The 25,597-nt window shown below is 34.8% G+C and overlaps 1 protein-coding gene across 10 annotated transcripts in view; it reads left to right on the forward strand.

Annotated features, from left to right (window-relative positions):
- Window positions 1-25,597, forward strand: part of CARF (calcium responsive transcription factor) — a 100,201-nt gene that overhangs the window by 43,009 nt on the left and 31,595 nt on the right. For 7 of the 10 annotated variants that reach the window (XM_043577521.1, XM_043577520.1, XM_043577522.1 and 4 more), the window contains 5 exons: window positions 1,176-1,338; window positions 2,318-2,381; window positions 6,718-6,848; window positions 7,222-7,594; window positions 12,835-13,774. In XM_043577521.1, the coding sequence (XP_043433456.1) occupies window positions 1,176-1,338; window positions 2,318-2,381; window positions 6,718-6,848; window positions 7,222-7,594; window positions 12,835-12,980 (877 nt within the window). In that variant the 3' untranslated portion in view covers window positions 12,981-13,774. Of the gene's footprint in view, window positions 1-1,175; window positions 1,339-2,317; window positions 2,382-6,717; window positions 6,849-7,221; window positions 7,595-10,550; window positions 10,729-12,834; window positions 13,775-23,659; window positions 23,800-25,597 lie in introns of those variants that run through there. The other 3 variants (XM_043577523.1, XM_043577524.1, XM_043577526.1) reach the window with 2 other exon arrangements.

The raw sequence follows: 25,597 nt of genomic DNA on the forward strand, positions 1-25,597 counted from the left end.
CTCTGCAGTATGGTCTATAGAATGTAATGCACGAAGCATATAAATACTGCACTTTATCATTTCTTTTTTTTTCCATTTAATTTAATTTATTTTTTTAATTTACATCCAGGTTAGTTAGCATATAGTGCAATAATGATTTCAGGAGTAAATTTCTTAATGCCCCTTACCCATTTAGCCCATCCCCCCCTCCCACAACCCCTCCAGTAACCCTCTGTTTGTTCTCCATGTTTAAGAGTCTCTTATGTTTTGTCCCCCTCTCTGTTTTTATATTATTTTTGCTTCCTTTCCTTTGTGTTCATCTGTTTTGTATCTTAATGGACTTTATCATTTCTTTTATGTATTTGTATACATTTATATGTCAGTGCTGTCTTCTATTTCTATACTCTCTTTTATCTACTTATAAAATTGGAGCAGATCACATTTTATATAGTAAGTGATGCCTTTTGGCAACAGTGTAAGATGATGTAGGCCCAAGCTTTCTTACTTACTGGCTAGATGTATAGCTTTGGCAAATTATTTAATGTCAGCAGCCCTCAGTTCCCTCATCTGTAAAGTGAGAATGATAATTGCACTTTCTTCACAGGATTATAGTAAGCATTAATGGAGATCCTTGATGTCAAATGTTTAGTACACTGCTTGACATCATTAACATTCAAAACATATTATGCATAAACTGAAAATAGTGATTCTTTTAAAAATTAATAAAAATGTCAAAGCTCGGGGCGCCTGGGTGGCGCAGTCGGTTAAGCGTCCGACTTCAGCCAGGTCACGATCTCGCGGTCCGTGAGTTCGAGCCTCGCGTCAGGCTCTGGGCTGATGGCTCAGAGCCTGGAGCCTGTTTCCGATTCTGTGTCTCCCTCTCTCTCTCTCTGCCCCCCCCCCGTTCATGCTCTGTCTCTCTCTGTCCCAAAAATAAATTAAAAAAAAACGTTGAAAAAAAAAATGTCAAAGCTCACTCTAAGATACATAGGTGTTTAATGAAAATACTCCATTTTTTAATCCATATGATTTCTTTGATTTAATGTATGAAAAAATTTAAACTGGAAAAATATAAATTATAAAGCTATAAACCATGCTTTACAGAAGTTTATGCTAAAAGAGAACCTTTTTCTCACTTTATCTGAAGTATATTGCTAGATTATTTATGTTTTTATTTTGTTTTATGCTCTCCACAGAAAATTTGTGGAAAGAGAACTATTTAAACCTGATGAGGTGCCTGAAAGACATAACTTATCCTTTTTTCCAACTGTAAATGATATTAAAAATCACATCCATGAGGTACAGAAAGCCTTGAGAAATGGAGATAATGTGTATAACTCAGATATTATTCCAGCAACGGTATGATTACAACTGTAATTCTTTGTTTTATTATAGAATCTTTCTCTATTACTTTTGGCCTTATAGTGGTGGTTGTTAATAGGCCATATAAATGATTGTGATGAAAGAAAAAAAACTCTCTTAAAATGTAAACACTGTGAACCCTCAGATGATGATTTGACTGAAATTTGTATATTGCTGTCACAAGAAGAAATATAAGTGAATAGCCATCTCTGACTATAATAACAATAGTAATCTTCATTTAAAAATCAACATTATTTTATCTCTGTATAAAGTGTATTTTATTCATCTAACATATATTTGAGTATATACTGTGTATATCTCCCTCTCTTTTTAAATAGGTTGACAACTTTCAGTACAATAGTTCAGACTTGAATACACAGCATTTTTGTATCTACAAAGGGATGATGTTGGTTCTGTATGCCATCTATGGATATCAGTTTTACGTCAATTGTGATGCTTTAATTACCCCTGAATATTGGTCATTTCTATGAAAATTTTGCTTACTCTGAAGGGAATAATATAATTACTCAAAAACTAATTATAGTACAGACAGTAATTGTGACATTAAAATCCTAGTAGCAATACCTTTTGCTCTCCATGTTTTTACTATCCAAATTATGTCTTCTTAACTGAATAGATTCAGATTTTAAGCTAGTCCTACTATTCTTTTCCATCCAAAATTCTCTTGATTATTCACTGTCCAAAGTTCAGGAAGTAAAATGGATTTGTTTAGTGATGATCTTTGCCATCTCTGCTTGCTATCCGAATTTTTGCTATCTGAACTTGGGAAGCTTATGTATTTGGATGGTAAAGTATACTTGTGCTTTAAGAATATAAACAAGTGAAGAGAGTAATCACTGAATAAATCACAATTGTACTGTCATTGAATAAAATATGACAGTTGTATTGATGTTTTAAAATATTTTGCAATATAAATTCTTTATTGTTTTTACTGAAATAAATGTTTCCATTTCAGCTTCAGTGGACTACAGATAATGGGCATATTCTCAGAGAGACTGTGACAGTTACATTTGCAGAAGGTATGTTATCCTGAATATCTTTAAAATATAAAATCAGTGTCAAAACTGGAAGATACTTACTTTTTTCAATTTTTAAAAAATGTGTATTTTGAGAGAGAGAGAGAGAGGGAGGGAGGGAGCAGGAGAGCAGGAGAGCATGAGAGGGGGAGGGGCAGACAGAAGGAAAGAAAGTATCCGAAGCAGGCTCTGCACTGTCAGCACTGTCAGCACAGAGCCAGACATGGGGCTTGAACCCACAAACTGTGAGATCATGACCTGAGACAAAATCAAGAGTCAGACATTTAACTGACTAAGCCACCCAGGTGCCCCAAAACTGGAAGACATTTAAGGTATTATCTCATCTAACCAAATTTTATGGATGAGGAAACCATGGCCAAAAGAGACAAGAGCAACTATGTTAGGTTTTGTCAAAATATAATTCCAGCTGTTTAAACTTCCTCATGTGTATTATTCAGCCATAAAAAAGGATGAGCTGTTGCCTTCTGTGACAACATGGATGGACCTAGAAGGTATTATGCCAAGTAAAATAAATCAGACTGAGAAGGACAAATACCATATGATTTCCCTCATATGTGGGATCTAAAACCAAAACAACTGAATAAACAAAAAGCAGAATCAGACTTCAAATACGGAGAACAAACTGATAGTTGCCAGAGGGGAGGGATGGTAAGGTAATGGGCAAAATGGGTGAGGAGGAGTGGGAGATACAGGCTTCTAGTTATGGAATAAATAAGTCATGGGAATAAAAGGCACAGCATAGGGAATATAGTCAATAATGTTGTAATAGTGTTGTATGTTGACAGATGATAGCTACACTTGTGAGCATAACATAACATATAAAGAAGTTGAATCATGTGTTATACACCTGGAACTAATGTAACATCATGTGTCAACTATACTAAAACAAATTGAAAATAAAAAATAAGGGATGCCTGGCTGGCTTAGTTGGAAGAGCATGTGACTCTTGATCACGGGGTTGTGAGTTTGAGCCCCACATTTGGTGTAGAGATTAAAAAATATGTATATAAATAAACTTTAAAAAATAAAAAATTTCCTCACATAATCAGCTTTTATTCTTTATGATTAAAATTTTGAGGCTGACTACTAGTACAGTTTACTCTAAAGTTAGGCTAATTCCAGTAGTAATAACCCTAAGGTACCTTGATCAGGAAGCTATTGTCCATTTTGTATGGTTTGTTTTTTCTCATATGTGTACTCTTATACTCTCTTACTGGTCCAGATTTATTTCACCTTTTTTTTCCCCTTTCTTCTGAAAACATGTTTTCTCCACTTCTATATGGCAAACTTCTCTCACCAATGAAATCAGTCTCTTTGGCTTTAAGTGTTCTCTTAACTTTACCTCCTGTATAAAGTTACACATTCACTCTTTGTACTTACCTCTGCATTTAACATGGTATCCTTTTGTTTATAGGTCTGTATCTTTCGTTATGATTTGAACTTCTCAGGGGCAAGGATTGTATTTTATTCAAGTTAACATACCTAGTTCCTAGCATAATGCCTGCTACAAAGTTAATATCTAAATAAATGCTTTAGAATAAATTAATGAATAGCTATATACAGTACAATTTTTTCTTTATTCTTTGATTGATTAACCTTTAAGAGAGGCTGTGCATAGAGAATAACGTTCAAATTCCTTAACATTATTCATTTGTTCTGCACATATTTTACTCACTGTGATAAATGTTGGACATAAAAAAGAACAAGTTTCTTGCTCCATTGAATTTCAAGTTTAGCAAGAGAAAAAGACACTATAAACAAATATATTCTAATTACTGTTATAAATAGTGCCATGAGAGAGTTGTGCAAAATTTTGTGGGAATAGTGATAAAGACATAACTTAATCTGGAGAGTAGGGAAGTGACACTTGAGAAAGTGGCTTTTAAACTAAGGACTGAAGAATGGTTAGGAATCTGCCAATCAAAGGAATAGCTTTCAAAGCTTAGCAACAGAGAGCTTGGTCATGTTCAAGGAACTTAAAAAGCTGGTATGGTTCTAAGGGTAGAAAATGCTTGGGGATAAAAATGGGTATGCAAAATGGGCTTAGGAGGCCCTTTCAAGCTGTCCAAATGAAAAGTGATAGTGGTTTGGTGTGCAGTTGGTGGCATTTATACTATAATTGGACAGATTTTAAGAGTTTTTTGAAAAGTAGAATTCAAAGGTTTGATTGTTGATTAAATAGGTGTGAGAGGTAAAAGAATGGGAATGATCTGGGATGACTCATGAGTTTCTTCCAAGAGCAACTGACTGATAGTAACATTTACTGAGTTAGGCAACACTGGCATAAGAATAGGATTTGGTGGTGGCAGGGGAAGAGAAAAGAAGCTCATAAGATCAGGTTTGAAAACCTTGGGTATCAGAGCCATTTCAATGGAATGGATTAGGAAGAAGCCATCTTGGGATGGTTGAAAAGTAAATGGGTGATGAATGAAGAAGTAGAGACAGTGTGCTGTGAAGGGAATATGGAGTTGAGGGAAGGGATTTTCAGATAAGAAATATCTGAAGAGATAGATGAAGATGAAGGTACTTGATAGCTTTGGTGATGGGAAGCTGAGGAAATTTCTGATAGTTTCTTTTCTCTTTATTTTTTTTTTCAACGTTTTTATTTATTTTGGGGACAGAGAGAGACAGAGCATGAACGGGGGAGGGGCAGAGAGAGAGGGAGACACAGAATCGGAAACAGGCTCCAGGCTCTGAGCCATCAGCCCAGAGCCTGATGCGGGGCTCGAACTCACGGACCGCGAGATCGTGACCTGGCTGAAGTCCGACACTTAACCGACTGCGCCACCCAGGCACCCCATCTTTTCTCTTTAAGTAAAAGTGCTAAGAATGAAAAAGATCTCAGGAAGTGTGGCCAAGATTGGACATTTGAAATCCTTTATAACATAGAGTGAGAAGAACACTGTAAGGTTGTCAGTATAGCTGAAGGTCCTGTTGAAGTTGATGATCATGAATTGGTATTAGTAGTAGTAGCAAGTTTCTTTTTCAGTGGCATTCAACTTCGCACATATAGGCACTGGAAGCCATTTTCATTCAATGTTAGGATTTTATCAGGGGTTATAACAAAGTACAGAGAGGCAAAGGAGTTTAGGGTATTTGCAAGGAGTGACTGAAATTATAAACTTAAGACTCTACTAAGCTAAATGGGGAGAGAATTTTATTAAGGAAGAGGTTGATCTGAAGAAAACTGAGAAATCAATGGACTGGAGGGTCACATGAGGTTGAACAATTGTAGTGAAGTACTTGAGCAAAATCTTTGGAAAAATAAGAGGCTGTGATCAAAGAATAGGATATTTGAATTAGAGATTTTTAGATTTAGAATAGATGAGGTTATGACAGTAGTAGTAGCAACAGAGTGAAGTAGAATGACAATTAGAAATGAAGAAGCCAAAAAGTGAAATAAATCAGACAGAGAAAGAAAAATACCATGTGATTTCATTTGTATGTGGAATCTGAAACCAAAACAAATAAGCAAATGAAAAGCAGAAACAGACACATATATACAGAGAACAAACTGATGGTTGCCAGGGGGTCGGGCGGTACAGGGATGGGCATAATGGGTGAAGGGGATACAGGCTTCCAGTTCTGGAATAAACAAGTCATGCGGATAAAATGGAATATAGTCATTGGTACTGTAATGGCATTGTATGGTGCCAGATGGTAGCTACACTTGGGGTGAGCATAGCACAACATATAAACTTATTCAGTCACTATATTTTACACCTGAAACTAATGTAACAATGTGTGTCAACTATACTTCAGTTTAAAAAAGGGAATGAAGAAGCCAAGAAATGTGAGTGTTGTTTAATCCTCTTAGCAGTCCTTTGAAGAAGATTTTTATTTTGCAAATGAAGAAACTGAAGTTAGAAACCGAGTTAAGTAGCATGTTGAAAGTTACAGAGAAAAGCTAGTGCTTAAATCCATCCTTGTCTGACATTAGGGCCATTTTTTAAAATTACTTAGTGTGAAAACAGTAAACAGTTGCTGATAATTGGTTTTTGATGGACTGAGATGAATTTATTTGGGTTAGTACATAAAAATTACATGAGAGGAACTACATTCCCTAAGGACAATTACTTTAGCAATTGAAGTATTAAGAAAACAGAGATTTGTACTCCAAATTTGTACTCCAAAGATTTGTACTCATTTATTCCAAAATGAGTTATTGAAAGAAATTGAAAGAAAGTACTGTTATTACTGAGGACCCACTTTATGTCAGGCATTCCAATTGTGATAGTAAGTGTTGTAATAAAATGTAGCATGCTAGAAGCCATAAATGTTATTTTATTTTGACGGCTTATTTTTTTATATAACTTAGGAAATTCACCAGGAGAATCAGTTAGCACCAAAGTGGAAACAAATCAGACAAGGGGTTCTTTGTCTCCAGAGCCAGCCCACTTGCTCTCTTCACTTTCCTCATTTCAGCCAAAAGTATTTACTCAACTGCAGGTAGGTAGCCAGTGAAATAAACAAATTTGAAGCCTTTCCCTTTCTTCCTCAATCTCTCTTCTTCTAGGTATTTTGTAGAATTGTTATAGAATCGTAAAAATGATCAAAGATGTTTTTATTAATTTCCTGACTTTTTTGTATCTTGATATAAGATAATTTAAACACTACATTTTGAAAAAGTTGGAGTTTACCATGCATGCAATAAAATTTAGTTGTACTACTATTCCTTTGATTCTTGTTTCTGTCCTCAATATTTGTTAGTAACCGTACCATTATATTTTATTCTAATTGTGTGTGAAAAGAATAATATATCCTATGAAAAAATTATACTTAGTAAATTTAAACATTGATGTAACTCTTTTCGGTTTAAAAGGGTTTGCAGTTGCAACCAAGATTCACTTCTCCTGATGGATCACCGACTCTGATATCAGTAAATAACCACCCTTCCTCCAGTCCTTCAAGACTTCTGGACTCATTAGAAAGTACTGTAATGAATAATAATTCTCTACTGCTTGGTCAAAGTCATAGCCTTCAAACAGATACATGCCTGACCCCAAACAATAGCATTATTACCTCTACCATGGGTAACCTTCCAGGACCAGATCAGAATCTAGCTGCAATGGACCAGCTGGTGCAAGTTGGAGATGTTGAGGATACAGAGAATATGGAAGGAAGTGTTCATCGGATTCTGTTGGGAAATGTGCAAACCATCCCAATACAAATTATAGATAACCACCCAGCTATTAGTAAGTTAAAAGCAACTTGTGATTTTATTTTTTTTAACCTTCATGGACTATCAGTGCTATTGTTTTTAATTTAAATTTGAGTTAGTTAACAGTGTAGTATTGGTTTCAGAAGTAGAATCCAATAATTCATCACTTCCATATAACACCCAGTGCTCATCCCAGTAAGTACCGTCCTTAATGCCCATCATGCATTTAGCCTATACCCCCACCTACCTCCCCTCCAGCAACACTCTGTTCTCTGTATTTAAGAGTCTCTTATGGTTTCCCTCCCTCTTTGTTTTTATCTTTTCTTCCCTTCCCCTGTGTTCATATGTTGTTTTTTAAATTCCACAAATGAGTGAAATCATATGATACTTGTCTTTCTCTAACTTATTTCACTTAGCATAATACACTAGAGTTTCATCCACATTGTTGCAAATGGCAAGATTTCATTCTTTATGATTGCCGAGTAATATTCCATTGTATCGTTACTATTACACTACAGAAAAAAACTGTCATTTCTACTCGGGTTTATTTTTTTTTTTTCAACGTTTATTTATTTTTGGGACAGAGAGAGACAGAGCATGAACGGGGGAGGGGCAGAGAGAGAGGGAGACACAGAATCGGAAACAGGCTCCAGGCTCTGAGCCATCAGCCCAGAGCCTGATGCGGGGCTCGAACTCACGGACCGCGAGATCGTGACCTGGCTGAAGTCGGACGCTTAACCGACTGCGCCACCCAGGCGCCCCTACTCAGGGGTTTATAATACATAAGTTGATAAAGTAAAACTACCAGAAAAAGGGAAAAATGTCAAGAGCATAATAATTTTTAAACTTTAAAAATTTTTTTGTCTCTAGCAAAGTTATTCATTCTCTGATCACCTCAGTTTACATGGAAAATCTGTGGTGATATGAAATCAGAGGGTCATTTTAGAATGTATGAAAAAAATGAGAAACTTTAAAAGGAAAAGATTTAGTGTAAAGGTTATTATGGAAAATTTGTTAAAAGGAAAAATGGGATGGGGTGGGCAGCTATAAAATTTTTAAAATTTTGAGTTCTAGACTTAAATATAGAGTTCTGTAGAAATTGAAAGGAAACTAGTTAAGTCTTAAGGACTTAACTTAATCCAAGACTTTGTTACATTCACTTTGTAACAAACCCAGTCAACCTAGTAATAAATTCTAACTCCTACTTGACCTGTGTCACTTCCATTCACACAGATTGTTCTGGATTGGGCACTTTTGTGGGAAAAGATTTGCATTTTGCTTTGAAGAACATAAATTTTCATAGAAATTATCCTTAGAACATACAAAGTATTTACTTTCCATTCTTAGTCATCATTATTTTGGGTAAGGAAAAGTATAAAATACTTCCTTCCAGAAAAGAATCATTATATTTTAAATTTATTGGAAACATTACTTTTAAGAAAATTTATCCAGAGGGCTGTGACAATAGATGAGAATGAAAAGGAATATATGGAGACTAATCCTCACAACCGCATGAAATAGTTGATGATGTCCCCATGCTACAGATAGGGAGACCAAGGCTCAGGAAGGTTAAGTAATTGCCTAAAGTGATAGAGCAGAGATTTAAACCCAGATCTATCTGCCTCAAAAGTTTCTTTACATTCTAACATGCTTCCTCCCTCTGTATTGTACCAAGATATTTCTGAGAGCTCTAATTCAGATTGCTTTAAAGGAGACCCTCTTTGGATCTGAACCTGCATGATTTATCAAGTTAGATCATGATCTGAGGGACTCCCTCACCTGCATATGAATTCTGAGGGTCACTCAAATCCATCTTCTATTGGTTTTCTCTATGGTGTGGGCTAAACTCTCCCAATACACTCACATGTGACAAGCATTAGGTGTGTTCAGCACACTTTCCAGAGCAAATTTTGGTCCCCTTAATCTCAGTTCCCTGTAGCAATGGAAAAACTGATATCCCTGAAAAAGAAAAAGATTTCATCTTAGATATCCCACCTGCCTGTTCAAGATAATAGTGTTTCTGGTATGCTACATTCTGATTAATTTGGTCATAAGTACTTTATTTAAAATCAGAATGGTAAGTGCATTATGCCGTGTTTCAAGTAAGCAAACACATAACTTATGTAGGTAAGTCAGAGCTATCCATTAAGATGTGGCATATTTTTTTCTAACGTGCTAATGTAGTAGAGTTTCTTTAAGGAGGGAAAATTTTCCTTGGTATATGATCACATATGGAAACCATATGGGGGTAGTAACATATTGGTAAATTTGTAATATATATGCCTGCTCTTTGCAGAACATCATTTTCAAATAATGGGAGGCTTCCTGACTTTTATTCACATATATTTTTATTAAAGGCAATTAAGTTTATTTTTAAAAAAGTATTTAAGTTATTTATTTATTCTGAGAGATAGAGAAAGCATGAATAGGAGGGGGGCAGAGAGAAAGGGAGAGAGAGGATCCCAAGCAGGCTCCACACTGCCAGTGTGGAGCTTGATGTGGGGCTTGAATTTACGAACCGAGAGATTGTGACCTGAGCAAAAGTTCAATGCTCAACTGACTAAGCCACCCAGGCCCCAGAGGCAATTAAGTTTAAATATGAAATACTCCTCATAATTTTATAAAATTATGGACTGCTTTTTTGTCAAAGTATCTTTAGAAGAAAGTAACTATGATTTTCTTAGTCTCTTCTTTTTTTCACTACCAGAAGCATTAAAGAATTTTTTTTTTACTTCTCAACATTTTTCTATTCTTTTTCTTTTAGTTTTTTTATTGAAGTTTAGTTGACACACACTGTTACATTAATTTAAGGTGTACATATACTGAAAGAATTATGAATGACTATTAAGATATCAGAAGTACTGAGTTCTCAAATACACTGCTTTTCAGAAAACTACTATTTTTTGCTTTGCCTCTAAATTCATATAAAGATTTCAGTGTTATAAGTTACATTAACCTTTAGGGTTTTTCTTTTATGTTTGGTTTTAAAGTTGGAGAAAATCCAGAAGGTACCGTTTCTGTGAACCAAGTTAAGCAAGAACCCAAAGAACCAGCATTGTCTATGGAAGCAAAAAAAAATTTGGACTGTAAGAAATTATCTACTACATAAATTATTGAAGCTTTTCAGAATTTACAACTGGGGTGACTTATAATGTCATAAAAAAGAAGGTGAATATTATCAAAGCGCAGCATTGTGATAAGTGAACTGAAGACCGGTTCAATGAGCAACTTTGATTTAAAACCGATATGTTTGTTGCCAAGTCCATATTTTTGGAACCTATTTTATTCCTCTTATTTTGTATAATTCTTATGCTTTTTGATTATCTGATAAGGCCAGTATTTCCAAAGATCATCTGAACTTATCCATGACAATATAGTCTGAACACAAATAGTTATCTAACTAATCCCTTGGAAATATCTGATTTGGGTTCTGAAAAGACAAACAAGAACAACAACAAAAATAGTGTGTGAGTTTGTGTGTGTGTGAGTGTGTGTATGTGTGTTGACTTTTTTTAAAGTTATAAAAGAAATTATTTCCTCTTTAAAGTTGTGAAGAAATTCTTTAAATTAGCACAGGGGAGAGAATATTTGTAGTCTGTCTCATTAGGAAAGATAAAACCATTGTAGATTTTACGTCATAACATAAAGCTCAGTATTCACATCTGTGGAAACTGTAATTGCATTTTGGCTTCTTCCATTATAATTTTTATACTTATAACTACAAACCAATAGCATACTAATAGTTATCTAGTAGAAATTTAAAATGTCTTGGTAAGTACTTAGAGTTTTAATTTGAATTAATCAGATAAGCAACAGAAATAAATGTATATTGCATGGATTTATATAGTATTTTAGGTAAAACACTACATGTGGATAGAAAACTATAGAAATTGAGAGAATTCAGAAAGAATAATAAACTTCCCTGGTGTTGACAGATAATTTGAGGAACTTTTTGATATCCACAAAAGATTTTTTTTTTTCCTACTTTGTATTGAAGATTCAGCTCTGGTTAGAAAATAATTTGAGTTGTATTTATTTTTCTATGCCAGAGCTCTTACTGAATTAGTGGTATTAGAATTTATAGTATTTCAAGGTAAGTATTTGTAGTTTAAAATTTAGTTCATATTTAAAACAACTGATGTGTTATATTTGCTTGCTGAGTAAGTATATTTACTTGAAATACTGAATAAGTACTAATCACTGTATTCATTATAAGCTTTTGTTTTCTGGAAGGTTGGTGAACTAGAAATGTCAATTATAAGCTGTCAAGAAATCAATTTAAAGGGTTTTTTTCACCCCAGGGACCGTTTGTGGGTATATTTAAGACTTTATTTAAAAGTAATAAGGATTTCAAATGGATGTTAATATTTATATTCAAAGTATATGGAATGTAATATGAAATTTAACCTTAATATTTTACATGACTGAATCCTTTTTGGCTTTTCTAAAGTCCAGTCTCCCATTCTTAATTCACTTTAATTGTTGCAAGTATACAACATGTACCTAAGTAAAGCATTGTTAAATTAGACGTGAGTGGAACTCTTAAAAATCCGTGCTCTTTAGATTTATACCCTATTTAATATAAAATTTATTATTTATACCCCTATTTAATACAAAGTTGATATTTAGTTACATATATGATTTTTAATTAGAATAGCTTTTCTTTTTCCTAAGAACTGAAAATATTTGATGTCAGCATTTCAGAGGCAGTCTGCCAAATCTGATTATGTTACTCTAAGTTAAACATAGCTCTTAGTTACCTCAAACCCAGCTTTCTCGTAGTCTGTGTGCACGTAAAGGGTATAAGTCTGAATTTATAGTTTTATTGCATTTGTAGGTAATATTCTTTTAATTTATTATTTCTAATTTTTATGGAAACTTTTTTCAGGATTTTAAATAATATTGACTTTTCATTAATGGCAATAGCTTATTATTAAATATTTTACCAATTGAAGTATATTCCTTTGGAGACATTCTTTTCTTTTTGATGTTGAGTTGCTAAGGAGAAATGCTTGTTAAGATACAAACTCTAGTCAGTTACCTGTGAGGATAAGAGATGTTAGAGAGTTCAGACTTTGGCATTTGAACAAGAACAAAATATAGTTTTAAAATATTTCTCTCACTTCATTCTTTGTGAATGTCTCTTTCTGGTACTGTTTTTTTCATTAGGAGGAGGAAAGTTACAGTGCATCCTTCCCACAAACAAAAAACAAAATTAAAAAAGAGCATGAAGGAAGGTTTAAATCCCTAATTGTATACTCTTTTGGTTTTTAGGTAGAAACTGGAACTATCAATATTTTCATGTAAGTATTTCAATGAGTAGCTCTTTAAAAATGGTTTCTAAATTTTTAAAAATTCATTTCCCCTCTAAGTGCATGTTCAGTCACAGTATATCAGTATTGTATTTTAAGGGTGCTTAGCATCGCTTTTATAAAAGTGTGTTTACATATTTTAAATATTTGATTAATTTTTAAATGCACAGGGTGTTAATTACAAGTGCATAAAATTTTCAGTATCTATATTTGGCATTCTCCTAACAGCTCTACAGCAAAGTTTGATATATGCTCTTTTGTGTCATGTATTACAAGGTGTAATATCTGTAGTAGTAAGTTGGACATTCAAAATAAGCAGTTAGAAATTTATAATTACAGTTGAGCTTTTTTCATCATTGTAGTTTTCATGTTCCAAAGCCTCCCAGTGAATTTTATATATGCTACAGTGAATTATAGATAAACACCACCATGGTGGGCTTTTCCCTCAATAATAATTTTCTCCACAAGCAGTTAACATGCTTAAAAGAAAAAGTTTTTACATGAAGTACCTTGTCTTATCCAAGGTAAATGTTTTCTAAAAGTCACAAAAATGGTAGAAAATGGGATCTGGTCCTGCATTAGAGTTTCTAATTTTGAGGCCCACCAGCTTGTGTTTCATCTTTACATCCTGTCAAAATACTTAATCATGTGAGTATGAGAAAGATGTCATTTAATTTGTACCAGGTTTTTTAAAAAGTTTTAAAATGTGTGTATATATATATATATATATATGTATATATTGTAACAATGTATAGTGTCTTTGTTATAATGTAATTTTTTCATTAAAAGAATCCTGTGGTTTTTTTTCTTAAATTTGTTAGTTTTCTTTTTAATACTTTTTCTGGGGATAGTGGTAGTTTTGTTCATCTTTAAGATGCTGAATAAACACCTTAAATACCTGAGAACTTTGGCTAGAGATTTATGTTCAATTTGGAACCTGAAAGTTTTTCAGCATAACTACCAGTAACTCCTATTATCATTACATTAGGTATATATACACATTTAGTACTCTCAGCTCAGCCAACCATCAACATTTTAAAACAATCCCTGTAATATTAGTAATTCTTTTTTTCTCACATCTTGACACTGGACATCTTTAAGTACAGCTTTATATTTTTGGTGTAATGACAGAAGTATGTGATTTAAAAAGGAGAGATCATTAATGTTTTTCCTCTTTGCTTCTTTTGCTTTATTCCTCCCTGCCTATTTTATGGGACCATAGAAAATCTGACTCTCTCCAGAAGGAGCACTCTATTAACTGTTCCCCATCAGCTAATTTAGGCTTTAGACATTTTGATTGGTGTATTGCTTTGATATCTAAGTATCAGTAATTCTACTTAATTAATTTAGTTGTAATGGCAAAGCCTTAGTGTAATTTTGCCAAATACATGTTAGCTATGAATACAGTCATTAAATACAAATATTAATTGCTCATTGAATTCTTAAAACTTCAGGAATAGGGGCGCCTGGGTGGCGCAGTCGGTTAAGCGTCCGACTTCAGCCAGGTCACGATCTCGCGGTCCGTGAGTTCGAGCCCCGCGTCGGGCTCTGGGCTGATGGCTCAGAGCCTGGAGCTGTTTCCGATCCTGTGTCTCCCTCTTTCTCTGCCCCTCCCCCGTTCATGCTCTGTCTCTCTCTGTCCCAAAAATAAATAAACGTTGAAAAAAAAAAATTAAAAAAAAAAAAAAAAAACTTCAGGAATAAATCAGAATTAAAGAAAAATTCGCTAAGGGATTCTAAATTTTAAAAAAATGTTAACGTTTATTCATTTTTGAGAGAGACAATGCGAGCAGGGGAGGGGCAGAGAAAGAGGAAGACACAGAATCTGAAGCAGGCTCCAGGCTCTGAGCTGTCAGCACAGTGCCTGATGCAGGGCTTGAACTCACGAACCGTGAAATTATGACTTCAGCAGAAGTTGGTCGCTTAACCAACTGAGCCACCCACGTGCCCCTAAGGAATTCTAACTTTGATTCATTAGAAAAATAAATAGTATGGTTAATATTGAAAACCTTTGAAAATATTATATGGGTACAAACTTGCAATTAGTAAATACATCCTGGAATTCTAATGTATGGCCTGGTAATTATAGTCAATAATACTGCATTATAAAATTCAGAATTGCTCAGAGACTACATCTAAATTGTTCTCACCACAAAAAGGAAAGAATAATTCTGTGTCATGATAGTGATGTTAATTAACACTATGGTGGTAATTATATTGCAAAATATAAATTACCTAATTGACATATTGTATACCTTAAACTTAATGTTATATGTCAATCATATCTCAAGAAAATAAAGAATTTTAAAACCACAGTACAAAGTAGGAATCAGATACCAGCAGAGGGTTTTAAAACTTTTTTTATTGAGGTATAATTGATATACAACAAACTGTACATATTTAAAGTGTACAATTTAATAAGTTTGGATAAATGTATACATCTATGAAAGCATCACCACAGTTGAGGTAATGAACATATCCATCACCTCCAAAAGATTCCTAATGCCTCTTAGTAATCCCCTTCTCTCCCTGCCTCCCACTCACACTTCACCATTCCCAAACAACTACTGATTTGCTTTCTGTCATTAGAGATCAATTTACTTTGTCTATAATTTTATAAAAATCATATAGTATGAACCTTTTTATATATGACTTTTGTAACTTAGCATATATGAGTTGCAAATGTTGCATATGTTTTTTTTTTTAAGTTCATTTTGAGAGAGACGGAGACAATGTGAGTGAGGGGGGCAGGGAGGAAGACCAAGAATCCCAAGCAGGCTTCACACTGTCAGCACAGAGCCCCAAGTGGGGCTTGAACTCATGAAACCATGAGATCATGACCTGAGCAGAAACCAAGAGTCAGACACTTAACCAACTGAGCCACCCAGGCACCCCCTGTCACTCAGCATAGTTATTTTCAGATTCATCTGTGTCGCAAGATGTCTGAATAGTCCGTTCCTTTTTACTGCTGAATAGTATTCCATTGTATGAATTTTCCATAATTTGCTTATCCACTTACCTGTTGATGGACAGCTGGGTTGTTTACAGTTCTTGGCTATTACAAATAAAGTTGCTATGAACATTTGTATAAAAGTCTTTGTATGAACTTATGATGCTTTCATTTCTCTTGAGTAAATATCTAGGAGAGGAATAGCTGGGTCATATGGTAGGTATATATTTAACTTTTTAAGAAACTCTCAAATGGTTTTTCCAATGTGATTGTACCCCTTTACGATCCTGTCAGTAGTGTATGAGAGTTCCAGCCAATGCTTGGTATGGACAGGCTTTTGATATTGTAGGCATATTACAATGCTGTGTAGTCTAGTAGTATCTCACTGTGGTTTTAACTTCCATTCTACAGTCACCAATGCTGTTAAACATCTTTTCATGAGTTATTTGCCATCTGTATATCTTCTTTAGTGAAGTGTCTGTTTGGATCTTTATCTCATTTTTAAATGGAAATGTTTTCTTCTTATAGAGGTTTAAAAAGTATATTTTAGATATAAGTCCATTTTAGAAATGTTATTTACAAGAATTTTCACCTGATCTGTAGCTTATCTTTTCACCTTCTTTTTTAAAACATTTTTTATTAACGTTTATTTATTTTTGAGACAGAGAGAGACAGAGCATGAATGGGGGAGGGTCAGAGAGAGAGAGACACAGAATCAGAAGCAGGCTCCAGGCTCTGAGCCATCAGCCCAGAGCCCGACACGGGGCTCAAACTCACAGACCGTGAGATCGTGACCTGAGCTGAAGTCGGACGCTTAACCGACTGAGCCACCCAGGCGCCCCTCTTTTCACCTTCTTAACAGAATATTTCAAAGAGTAGAAGATCAGAAGTTCTTATTGTGATTAAGTCCAGTGTACCTTTTTCCCCCCTTTATGGATCATACTTCTGTGTTGTATCTAAAAGACCTTTGCCTAATCCAATATTAGATTTTCTCCTGTTTTCATCTAAGAAATTTTATAACTTTTGAGTTTACATTTAGGTGCATGATCTATTTTGAGTTAATTTTTATATACATAATACAAGACTTTTTTTGGCATATGAATATCCAGTTGTTTCAGTGCCATTTTCTGAAAAGACTGTATTTTTCTATTGAATTAAATTTATACCATTGATGAAAAATCCACTAATCACATACATATAGGTGAATTTCTGGACTCTGTTCTTTTTCATTGATTTATTGTTTATCTCCATGGTCTCAACCAGGGCAATTTTGCCTCTAAAAAACATGGGGCAAAGTCTTGAGACAGTTTAAATTCTCATAGCTAGGGAGATATTGATTTGTGATAGAAGCCAGAGCTTCTCTTCAACATTGTACAATGCATAGGACAGCCTGAACAACAAAGAATTATCTGGCCCAAAATGTCTGTAGTACTGAGACTGAGAAGCTCTGGTCCCTCTTGATGCCAATACCACTGTCTTGATTACTATAGCTTTATAATAAATCTTGAAGTCAGGTAATAAAGTCTTTGAACCTTATTCTTCCTTTAAACTTTGTTTTGGCTATTCTTAGTTCTTTGTTTTTCCATGTGAATTTTAGAATCACCTGATCAGTTTCTTTTTTTAAAAAAGCCTGATGGGATTTTGATTGGGATCATGTAGAATATTATAGATCAATTTGGGGATAATTGAAATCTTAATATTGATACTTTGTTTTTTTCTCTGCAATGTTTTAGAGTTTTTAACGTATAGGTCTCACATGTCTTTTATCAGATTTATCACTAAGAAGTTATAAATGACATTGTTTTTTAATTTCAATGTCTTATTTTTGCATTAATATAGAAATACAGTTGATTTTTTATATGGATCTTCTATCTTGCAACCTTGGTAGCTCATTTATTAGTTTTCATAGCTTTTTGGTAGATTCTTTTAGATTTTCTACGTTGACAGTTATGCTATTTTACATCTTCTTTTCCAATCTGGATGGCTTATATTTCTTTTTCTCAACTGTTATACTGACTAGAACCTAGAGTACAATTTTGATTAGAATGGCTTAGGGTAGACATCCTTGCCTTGTTTCTGATTTTAGGGGAAAAGCATTTAGTCTTTCACTGTTATGGTGTTAACCATAAGTTTTGTATATGTCCTTTGTCAAATTGAATGAGATTCTTTCTGTTCTTAGCTTATTGAGAATTTTTATTAGGAATGGATATTTGATTTTGTCAGGTGCTTTTCCTGTGTATATTGATACGATCATTTTCTTTTTTTTAGTCTCTCAATATATTAAGATTTGATTAAATTTTGAAGGGTAAAGGCCTTGTATTCTTGCATTCCTGGAGTAAATCATACTTGTTCATCAGGATGCATTATCCTGTTTTACATATTTTACATATTTCACAAATGTTGGGTTTCATTTGCATTTAATGTTATTATTGAAATGGTTGTGTTTATGTCTTCCCTTCTATCTTTCTATTTGTTCCATCTGTACTTTGTTGTCTTTTTCTGTTCTTTGGTGAAATTGCCCTTTTATTATGATTCAATTTTACCTCCTTTATTGACTTGTTAGCTAATTATTGCTTTAGTGTTTATGCTGTACATCTTTAACTATCCCAGTCTACCTTCAAGTAGTATTCCATCATTTAACATGCAGTATAAGAATCTTATAATAATATACTCACATCTTTCCCCTTCTTTGTGCTATTGTGGTCACACATTTTATTTCTATATAGATTACAAACCTGACAATGCATTGTTACTATTTACACTTTAAATAATCAGTTATCTTGTATATATTATTTTTATACATTTTCCTGCTTTTTTGCATTTCTGGTAACTTTTGATTGGATGTCAGACATAACTTTCACCTTTTTCGAGTGCTGGATATTTTTGTATTCTTATAAATATTCTTGAGTTTTGTTCTGGGACACAATTGAGTTTTTTGGAAACAGATCATTCCTTTAATGTTTGCTTTTAAGCTTTGCTAGGTAGGACCAGGCAGCATTTAATCTAGTGTTAATTTTGTCTCACTATTGAGGCAAATCCCTTCTGAGTACATTGCTTTTGAACTAATGAGGTTTTCTACTCTGGCTGGTGGAAGAGGTATTCTTCTGAACCCTATGAACCTTAGAGGGTTGTTCCCAAATCCTTTCAGGTTGTTCTTTTCCCTAGTCTCAAGTAATTTCCTTATACTCATGCACTGATCATTAGTATTTTGAATGCTAGAGAGTGAATTTCTGCAGATCTCTGGAGTTTTCTATATAGCTCTCTCTTCTCCAGTACTTTGTCCTACAAACTTTAGCTGCTTTGGCCTTCCTCGATTCCAAGTTTTATCTCCTCTGCCCTGAGAGGTTCTGCCTGGTTTTCTACCCCATGTGCCACAGCCTAGAATCTCTTTGGACAGCTCTCTGGGATAACATAGGCCTCATCTCATCTGTTTTATATCTCTCAGGGATCACTGTCCTCTCTCATCATGTGTAACATTTTGAGAATCATTGTTTCATATATTTTATCCAATTTTATAGTTGTTTCAGGCAGGAGGATAAATCTGGTTACTTTTACTCCAGCTTGACTAGATACAGAAGTTCTCCAGACAATGTTGATGCCATGTCACGTTTGGGTTTCTGCAGGAGCAGTAGAGTTGGGAGAATAAGTAGGAGGTTATGAGGGAAGCACAAGGATAGATTACAAGATGGAGTAAGGTAAAACAAATCTGAGTGAGACAAGTAGGTATATAATTGTGGAATTTAGGGTATAGGATTGGTCCAAAGTAATCTCCAGAACTGTCTGATTGTATAAGGACCACCTTTGATAGTATAGTTTCCAGTCTCCACTGCCATGGCTCCACCACTCATGATTCAGCCTTCTTTAGGATGTAGGCCATGTAAGATACCAAAATGAATGATTTAAAAGTTTACCTTACTGGAACGTAGTGTCTATTACATGAGATATATAACTTTATACAAGATAGAAAATGGTAAATTTGAGGGGTGCCTGGGTGGCCCTGTTGGTTGAGTGTCCGACTTTTGCTTTTGGCTCAAGTCATGATCTCACAGTTTGTGGGATCAAGCCCCATGTTGGGCTCCACATTGACAGCATGGAGCCTGCTTAGGATTCTCTCCCCCTCTCTGTGCCCCTTCCCCATGCTCACACATATTAACACATGAGCATACTCTCTCTTAAGTAAATAAACTTAAAAAGAAAATGGTTAATTTGATCATAGGAATATGGATAAAATTATATAAGAGTGAAGAAGAAAATGGGACACCTTGGTGGCTCAGTTGAACATCCCACTCATGATTTTAGCTCAGGTCATGATCCCAGGGTCATGGGATCAAGCCCCATGTTGGGCTCACACTGAGTGTAGGGTCTGCTTAAGATTCTCTCTCTCTCCCTCTGCCCCTGTCTCCTGCTTGCGCTCTCTTTTTCTCTCTCAAATAAAAATAAAATAAAATAATTAAGAAGAAGGTGATGACATTACTTACAAGGAAGAGAACTGACATTTCAGTAAACACCAGACATTGTACTTGGTGCTTTACATTGTTTGGTTAAAGCACTTGGCATTTCACCTGGCATAAATAGTTTCTTATTATTGTAGCTTGGACTGGTGGTTAAGAGCCTGTGCTCTGAAGTCAGACAGATTGGAATCCCACTTCCTCTTTATTAGCTGTATAACTTTGGACAAATTACTTGAACTCTCAGTTTTTAGTATTTTTCTTTCCTCTGAATGAATGGTAGTAGTAGCTACTTAATTGAACTGTTATGAGGGTTTAATGAGTTAACCTATGTTGAGATCTTAGAATCTGTAACAGGCCACTCAGTATATGTTCCTTTTTATAATTAATATTAACAAGGAAATTTTAAATGCTGAAAGGTAAACATTATCCTTATTCTCAAAGTGATGTGTCTGTTAGGTAGCATCTTTGGCTGTGTGCAACAGAGACATGATTATGGTGGTTTAACCAAATAAAGAGATCTTATTTTTTTATGAAACCAAATCTGGACATTCTCACCAGGGATGTATGGTGGTTCCATAGGCTACCAGGAACACAGCAACCTTTAATATTTTCATATAAGCATCTCTAATGTGACTTTCATCTGCATACTTGTTGCTTTTTTGTCCATGGTGGTTGTTCCACCTCCAGCATTGATCAGAGTTCAGACAAGAAGAATGGAATGAGCAAAGGGCCTGTGCTGGGTGAATGAACCAAAAGTCTTTCTTAGGAGACCCATCTGCGACTTCCCCTTTTATCTTATTGGTCAGAACTGTTATATGACCACCCTGGTTACAGGGGATGCTAGAAAACGTAATTCTTTTAAAATTTGGGCACCACTCCAAGAAAAAATATATTTTAGTAAGACAGAATTCACTCAACTATTGTTGAGGCCACTAATGGTGACTCCCACAAATTGGAGAACTATAATTCAGAAATTGAATAACTTGCTTGAGGTCATTAAACAATTATTAACTGATAATATTGGTAGCAAGGTCTGTCCAGTACCATTCCACATTCCTTTTGCCACACAGTCCAGAAAACAAGTGATCTTTTCATTATAGAATCTTTGAGTTGGATCTTTAATGACAGGATATGAACATGAGATTAAAGTGCAGATGTCCAGAATTCAAGGAGCAAGTAGATGGAATTATATAGCTCATTGGGAGTACATTTTAAAGTTCATTTTGATCAGAACTTTAAGATTCAATGAAGGAATGAAGCTGGGATAAAGATTGGAATGGTAAGAGAGGTTAAATGGTAGAAATTCTAGAAGGCCAGACTAAGAATTTTACGTTTTGCTTAGTGTGTGTTACATTTAAAGTCTTATTGAAATGATTCATTAAAGGAGTCCATTGAGTCAAAAAGCTTTCCTAAAATCTGGGTGAAACTTTAAATGTTACAGATTTCTGAAAGTAGATATGATGACCAAATGGAAGTGATAGAGTAATTTTTTGATGACTATAATAAAATTGTGTAAGTTTCTGGCCGTGACTTGCATCTATAATTGCTTTATAGAAGCTGTTGGGTTTTTTATATTTATATTCTACAAAGACACTCTAAAATCTTAAATATGGACATTCATTCATTCAACAAAACAGACATACTTCCTGCCCTTTTGGAGCTTACAGTCCAGCAGAGGGAGATAGATAATAAAAAATAAACATAGTAAATAAGTATATATAAACATAAGCTCATTATACATATTTGTATGTAAGTAATATATATTATTTATATGTAAGTATACGTATTTGTAAGTATATATATATTTATATGTAAGTATGTTATATGTATGTTATACACTTATATGTTAGGTTGACAGGCTCCATAAAAATGGAGCAGGGAAAGAGGCAAATATGGGGTTAGTATGGTAAGAGTTACAATTTTAAATAGGACAACAGAGTGGGCCTCATTGGGAAGGTACATGCAAGCAAATTCTTAGAGTAAGAGTCATGCAGATACCGTGCAGAGTAGTGCAGTAAGAGGGAACTGCAGGATTGGGAAGTGCTTGCTGTGCCTGGAGGTCAGCAAGAAGCTAATGTGTCTGGAGTGGAGTGAGCAAGTGAGAGAGTACTGGGAAATGAGGTCAGAGAGGTAATAGGGAATCAGATCATGTAAGGTCTTACAATCCATCATAAAGATTTTGCCTTTTACTTTGCGTGCAAATGGGAAGCCACAGCATGTTTTGAGCAGAAGAATGACAACATAATATGACTTACCCTTTAAAAGGATCATTTTGGCCATTGTGTTAAGAATACACTTTATAGTTTGTCTCTCTCTACTAAATTATAAAATTCAGGGGTAGGGATCTTTGTCTTTTTTTGCTCATTGATCTATGACAGTGGCAGATGCTTAGAAAATATTTTTGAATGAATGACCATCCACATTTAAGATTTTAGAGTGTCCTTATAGAAAATAAATGGAAAACAACCTAAAGAGAGAAGGGAAAGTTGTCAAGGGGAGAAAATTGCTGAAGAAATGTCTTTGAGAAGCAGAAAGGAGATGGGATCTAGTGTCCAAATAAAGGGTTTGACTCTAGATAGGACCATGGATACCTCATCTGTGGGTGGATGACAAGGGAGACTACATGGGTACAGATGCTACTACTGTACAAGTGACAGTCTGTGGAAATCTCTTTTGATTGCTTCAATTTTCTCAGTAAATAAGAAGCCAGGCCCTTAGGTAACTGTGAATATGGGTATGCTGGGGGGAAGTGTGTTGAGGAGAAAAGCTAGTATGAGAGTAATTAGGCAAATGAAATATAGTATTATTAATGGGTCTACTTGATTAAGGGTTCACTTAAAGTTCATGTCCATCAATTGAAAATCAGATTAGTCAGCATGTTTATGTGTTTTTGTCCAATCATAATCAACAGTGGCTGAGTGTTTATTGAGAATCAGACACTGTGTTACCTGTTGGTTATACAAAAGATTAATAAAACCCAATCCCAGCTCTATGGGGGCTTACAGTGTAGTGGCAGACAGTTTTTTAATCAATTTGTAAAATGGTGTGATAAGTACTATCATTTCAAACAAAGGAAAAAACATTGTAAATCAAAGAAGTTCCAAAGTGAACAATTCAGGTTATGGAAGGAACAACAGATTAGTCTAAGAAAGCAAAATATTGTGAAAGAATCACTTTCAAAGTGTTACTTCCCAGTCTCCAATCAAAAAGGTGTTATGTATAAACTTTGTGTAATTCCAATCAGATCTTCTGCTTTGAAACTTAAACTAGATCCCAGAACTCCTAATTATTGCTTCTCTGATATCCCCTGTGAAATGCTAAGACTATCCAGATAGTATTCTCCCTTACCACAGGAAGCAAAAAACTCAGTTTTGCTTTATCAACAGGTTATTTTGGAGGTATTTTAAAGGAGCCAGCATTTGACGGTCATGGAGGTCTTATCAAAATCTGGTCACCTTGGAAACAGCATGCTTTTCTGAGGCCCTTTGAGCCTCCTACACAGGGTCTCTCCAATAACAGTGGTAAGGTAAGTTCATGTTGGGTTTGAGCTCTGATTTCTAATTTTTTTATCAAATACTCCAAATGCTTAAGTTTGTTTTGTTTAGTTTGAGAGTAGTGTCTAGGAATAAACTCCATTTATTGATAATGTTTGAAAAACTTTTATTTGGTAGAAATCTGCGTTATTACTGTCAATACTGTTTGTCCTGGTAATTTCTTCATTGTGCATCTATTAAGAGGAAGTTCATAGGGATAAAAATGGGTGTAAACTTGTAGGTTCAGAAGGTTTCTTTTCAAACTGGCATCCTTTGGAAAAACTGTCTCAAGTCATTTATGAAAGTTTAATGAGAACTTTGCCCACTCTTGTTTTATCTTGTCCGTGAGGGTCTGGTTCTCTTTAGGAGAGGGTCCCTAAGATTCAAGGTTCACATTTGACTGTATATTATCAGACTCATAGGTTTATCTTTAGTCTGGTTCTATAGCCATTCTGGGCTGGACTCCTGCATCTTATATGTATTTATACTAGAATCAAAATGTGTCTTGTTTACTTTCTTTTATTTATTTTTATTTATTTAGATAGAGTATGTGAGTAGGGAGTAAGGGCAAAGGGAGAGAGAAAGAGAATCCCAGGCAGGCCCCCCCGCCCTGAGAATGGAGCCTGATACTGGGCTCTATCCCACCTCATGAGCTGAGGTGAAACCAAGAGCCCAACACTCAACTGACTGGCCACCCAGGCGGCCTGTGTATTACTTTGAAAATGATAAAAGGATTATTTGGAATTAGAATTGTTTTTTGGGGGAACTTCTCATATAAACAAAATTGTTCTTTTGGGGACGTACTTTGAAGCAAAAAGAAAACAATATCTCAAATATACAGTTGTCTACATTTTTTTAATGTTTATTTGTTTTTGAGAGAGAGAGAGAGACAGAGCATGTGCGGGGGAGGGACAGAGAGAGAGGGAGACACAGAAGCAAGCTCCAGGTTCCTAGCTGTCAGCACAGAGCCTGACGTGGGGCTCGAACTCATGGACCATGAAATCATGACCTGAGCTGAAGTCGGCCACTCAACCAACTGAGAGCCACCCAGGCGCCCCTACAGTTGTCTGCATTTTAAGAGGAAACTTTCAATATAATCAAGAGATTATGAAATTGCCTCCTTAAAAGATTCTTTGGTAAAGGCAAGAAAAAAATGTGAAAAATTTAGAAATATCTTCTCTAGATCCTTTCAAATCACAATTTGAATATGATGTCCTTGATTGTTCTATTTCCTCATCCTGTGTTCCTGTTTCTCTCTGTACTGTCTCTCCTTCTAACTTTTTCTCCTTCCCTTCAAAATACCCCATAAGGATATAGTCTTGTTGGTCTAAAAGAGAAAGATCACTCTGTTCAATGTAAGAAATACGAAATACCCCTTTCATTTTTATACTTCAAGTATTAACAGTTACTGGCATTTTAATCAAAGAAATCAAATTGTCTAGGGGGCCTAAATTAATCTTTAAACCAGCTGTAATGACTGACTCTTCCTCCTGCTTCCTCACCCTCTCTTATGTGCATGTATTTCAAAATAGGTTTTCTTGCATCTAAACTTTCCCCTGTCTTTAAGTAAGGAAAGATAATTAGTCTTTTCCGGTGCTAATTTTGTATTTGATTAAAGTTGGCTCCCTCTCATTTTTAATTCATATTCCTTTTCTTCTTTTCCCTCCCTAGGGAAACATTAGAGATTAATTGACAAAAAAAGTTATTCTGTCATTATGTACTCAATCTAGAAATATCTAATGAATTTCTACAATAGAAAGAAAAATTATTAAACTGTTTTCTGTTTCTTTT

The sequence above is a fragment of the Prionailurus bengalensis genome, chromosome C1 (genome assembly GCF_016509475.1).
Source record: "Prionailurus bengalensis isolate Pbe53 chromosome C1, Fcat_Pben_1.1_paternal_pri, whole genome shotgun sequence".
Lineage (NCBI taxonomy): Eukaryota > Metazoa > Chordata > Mammalia > Carnivora > Felidae > Prionailurus > Prionailurus bengalensis.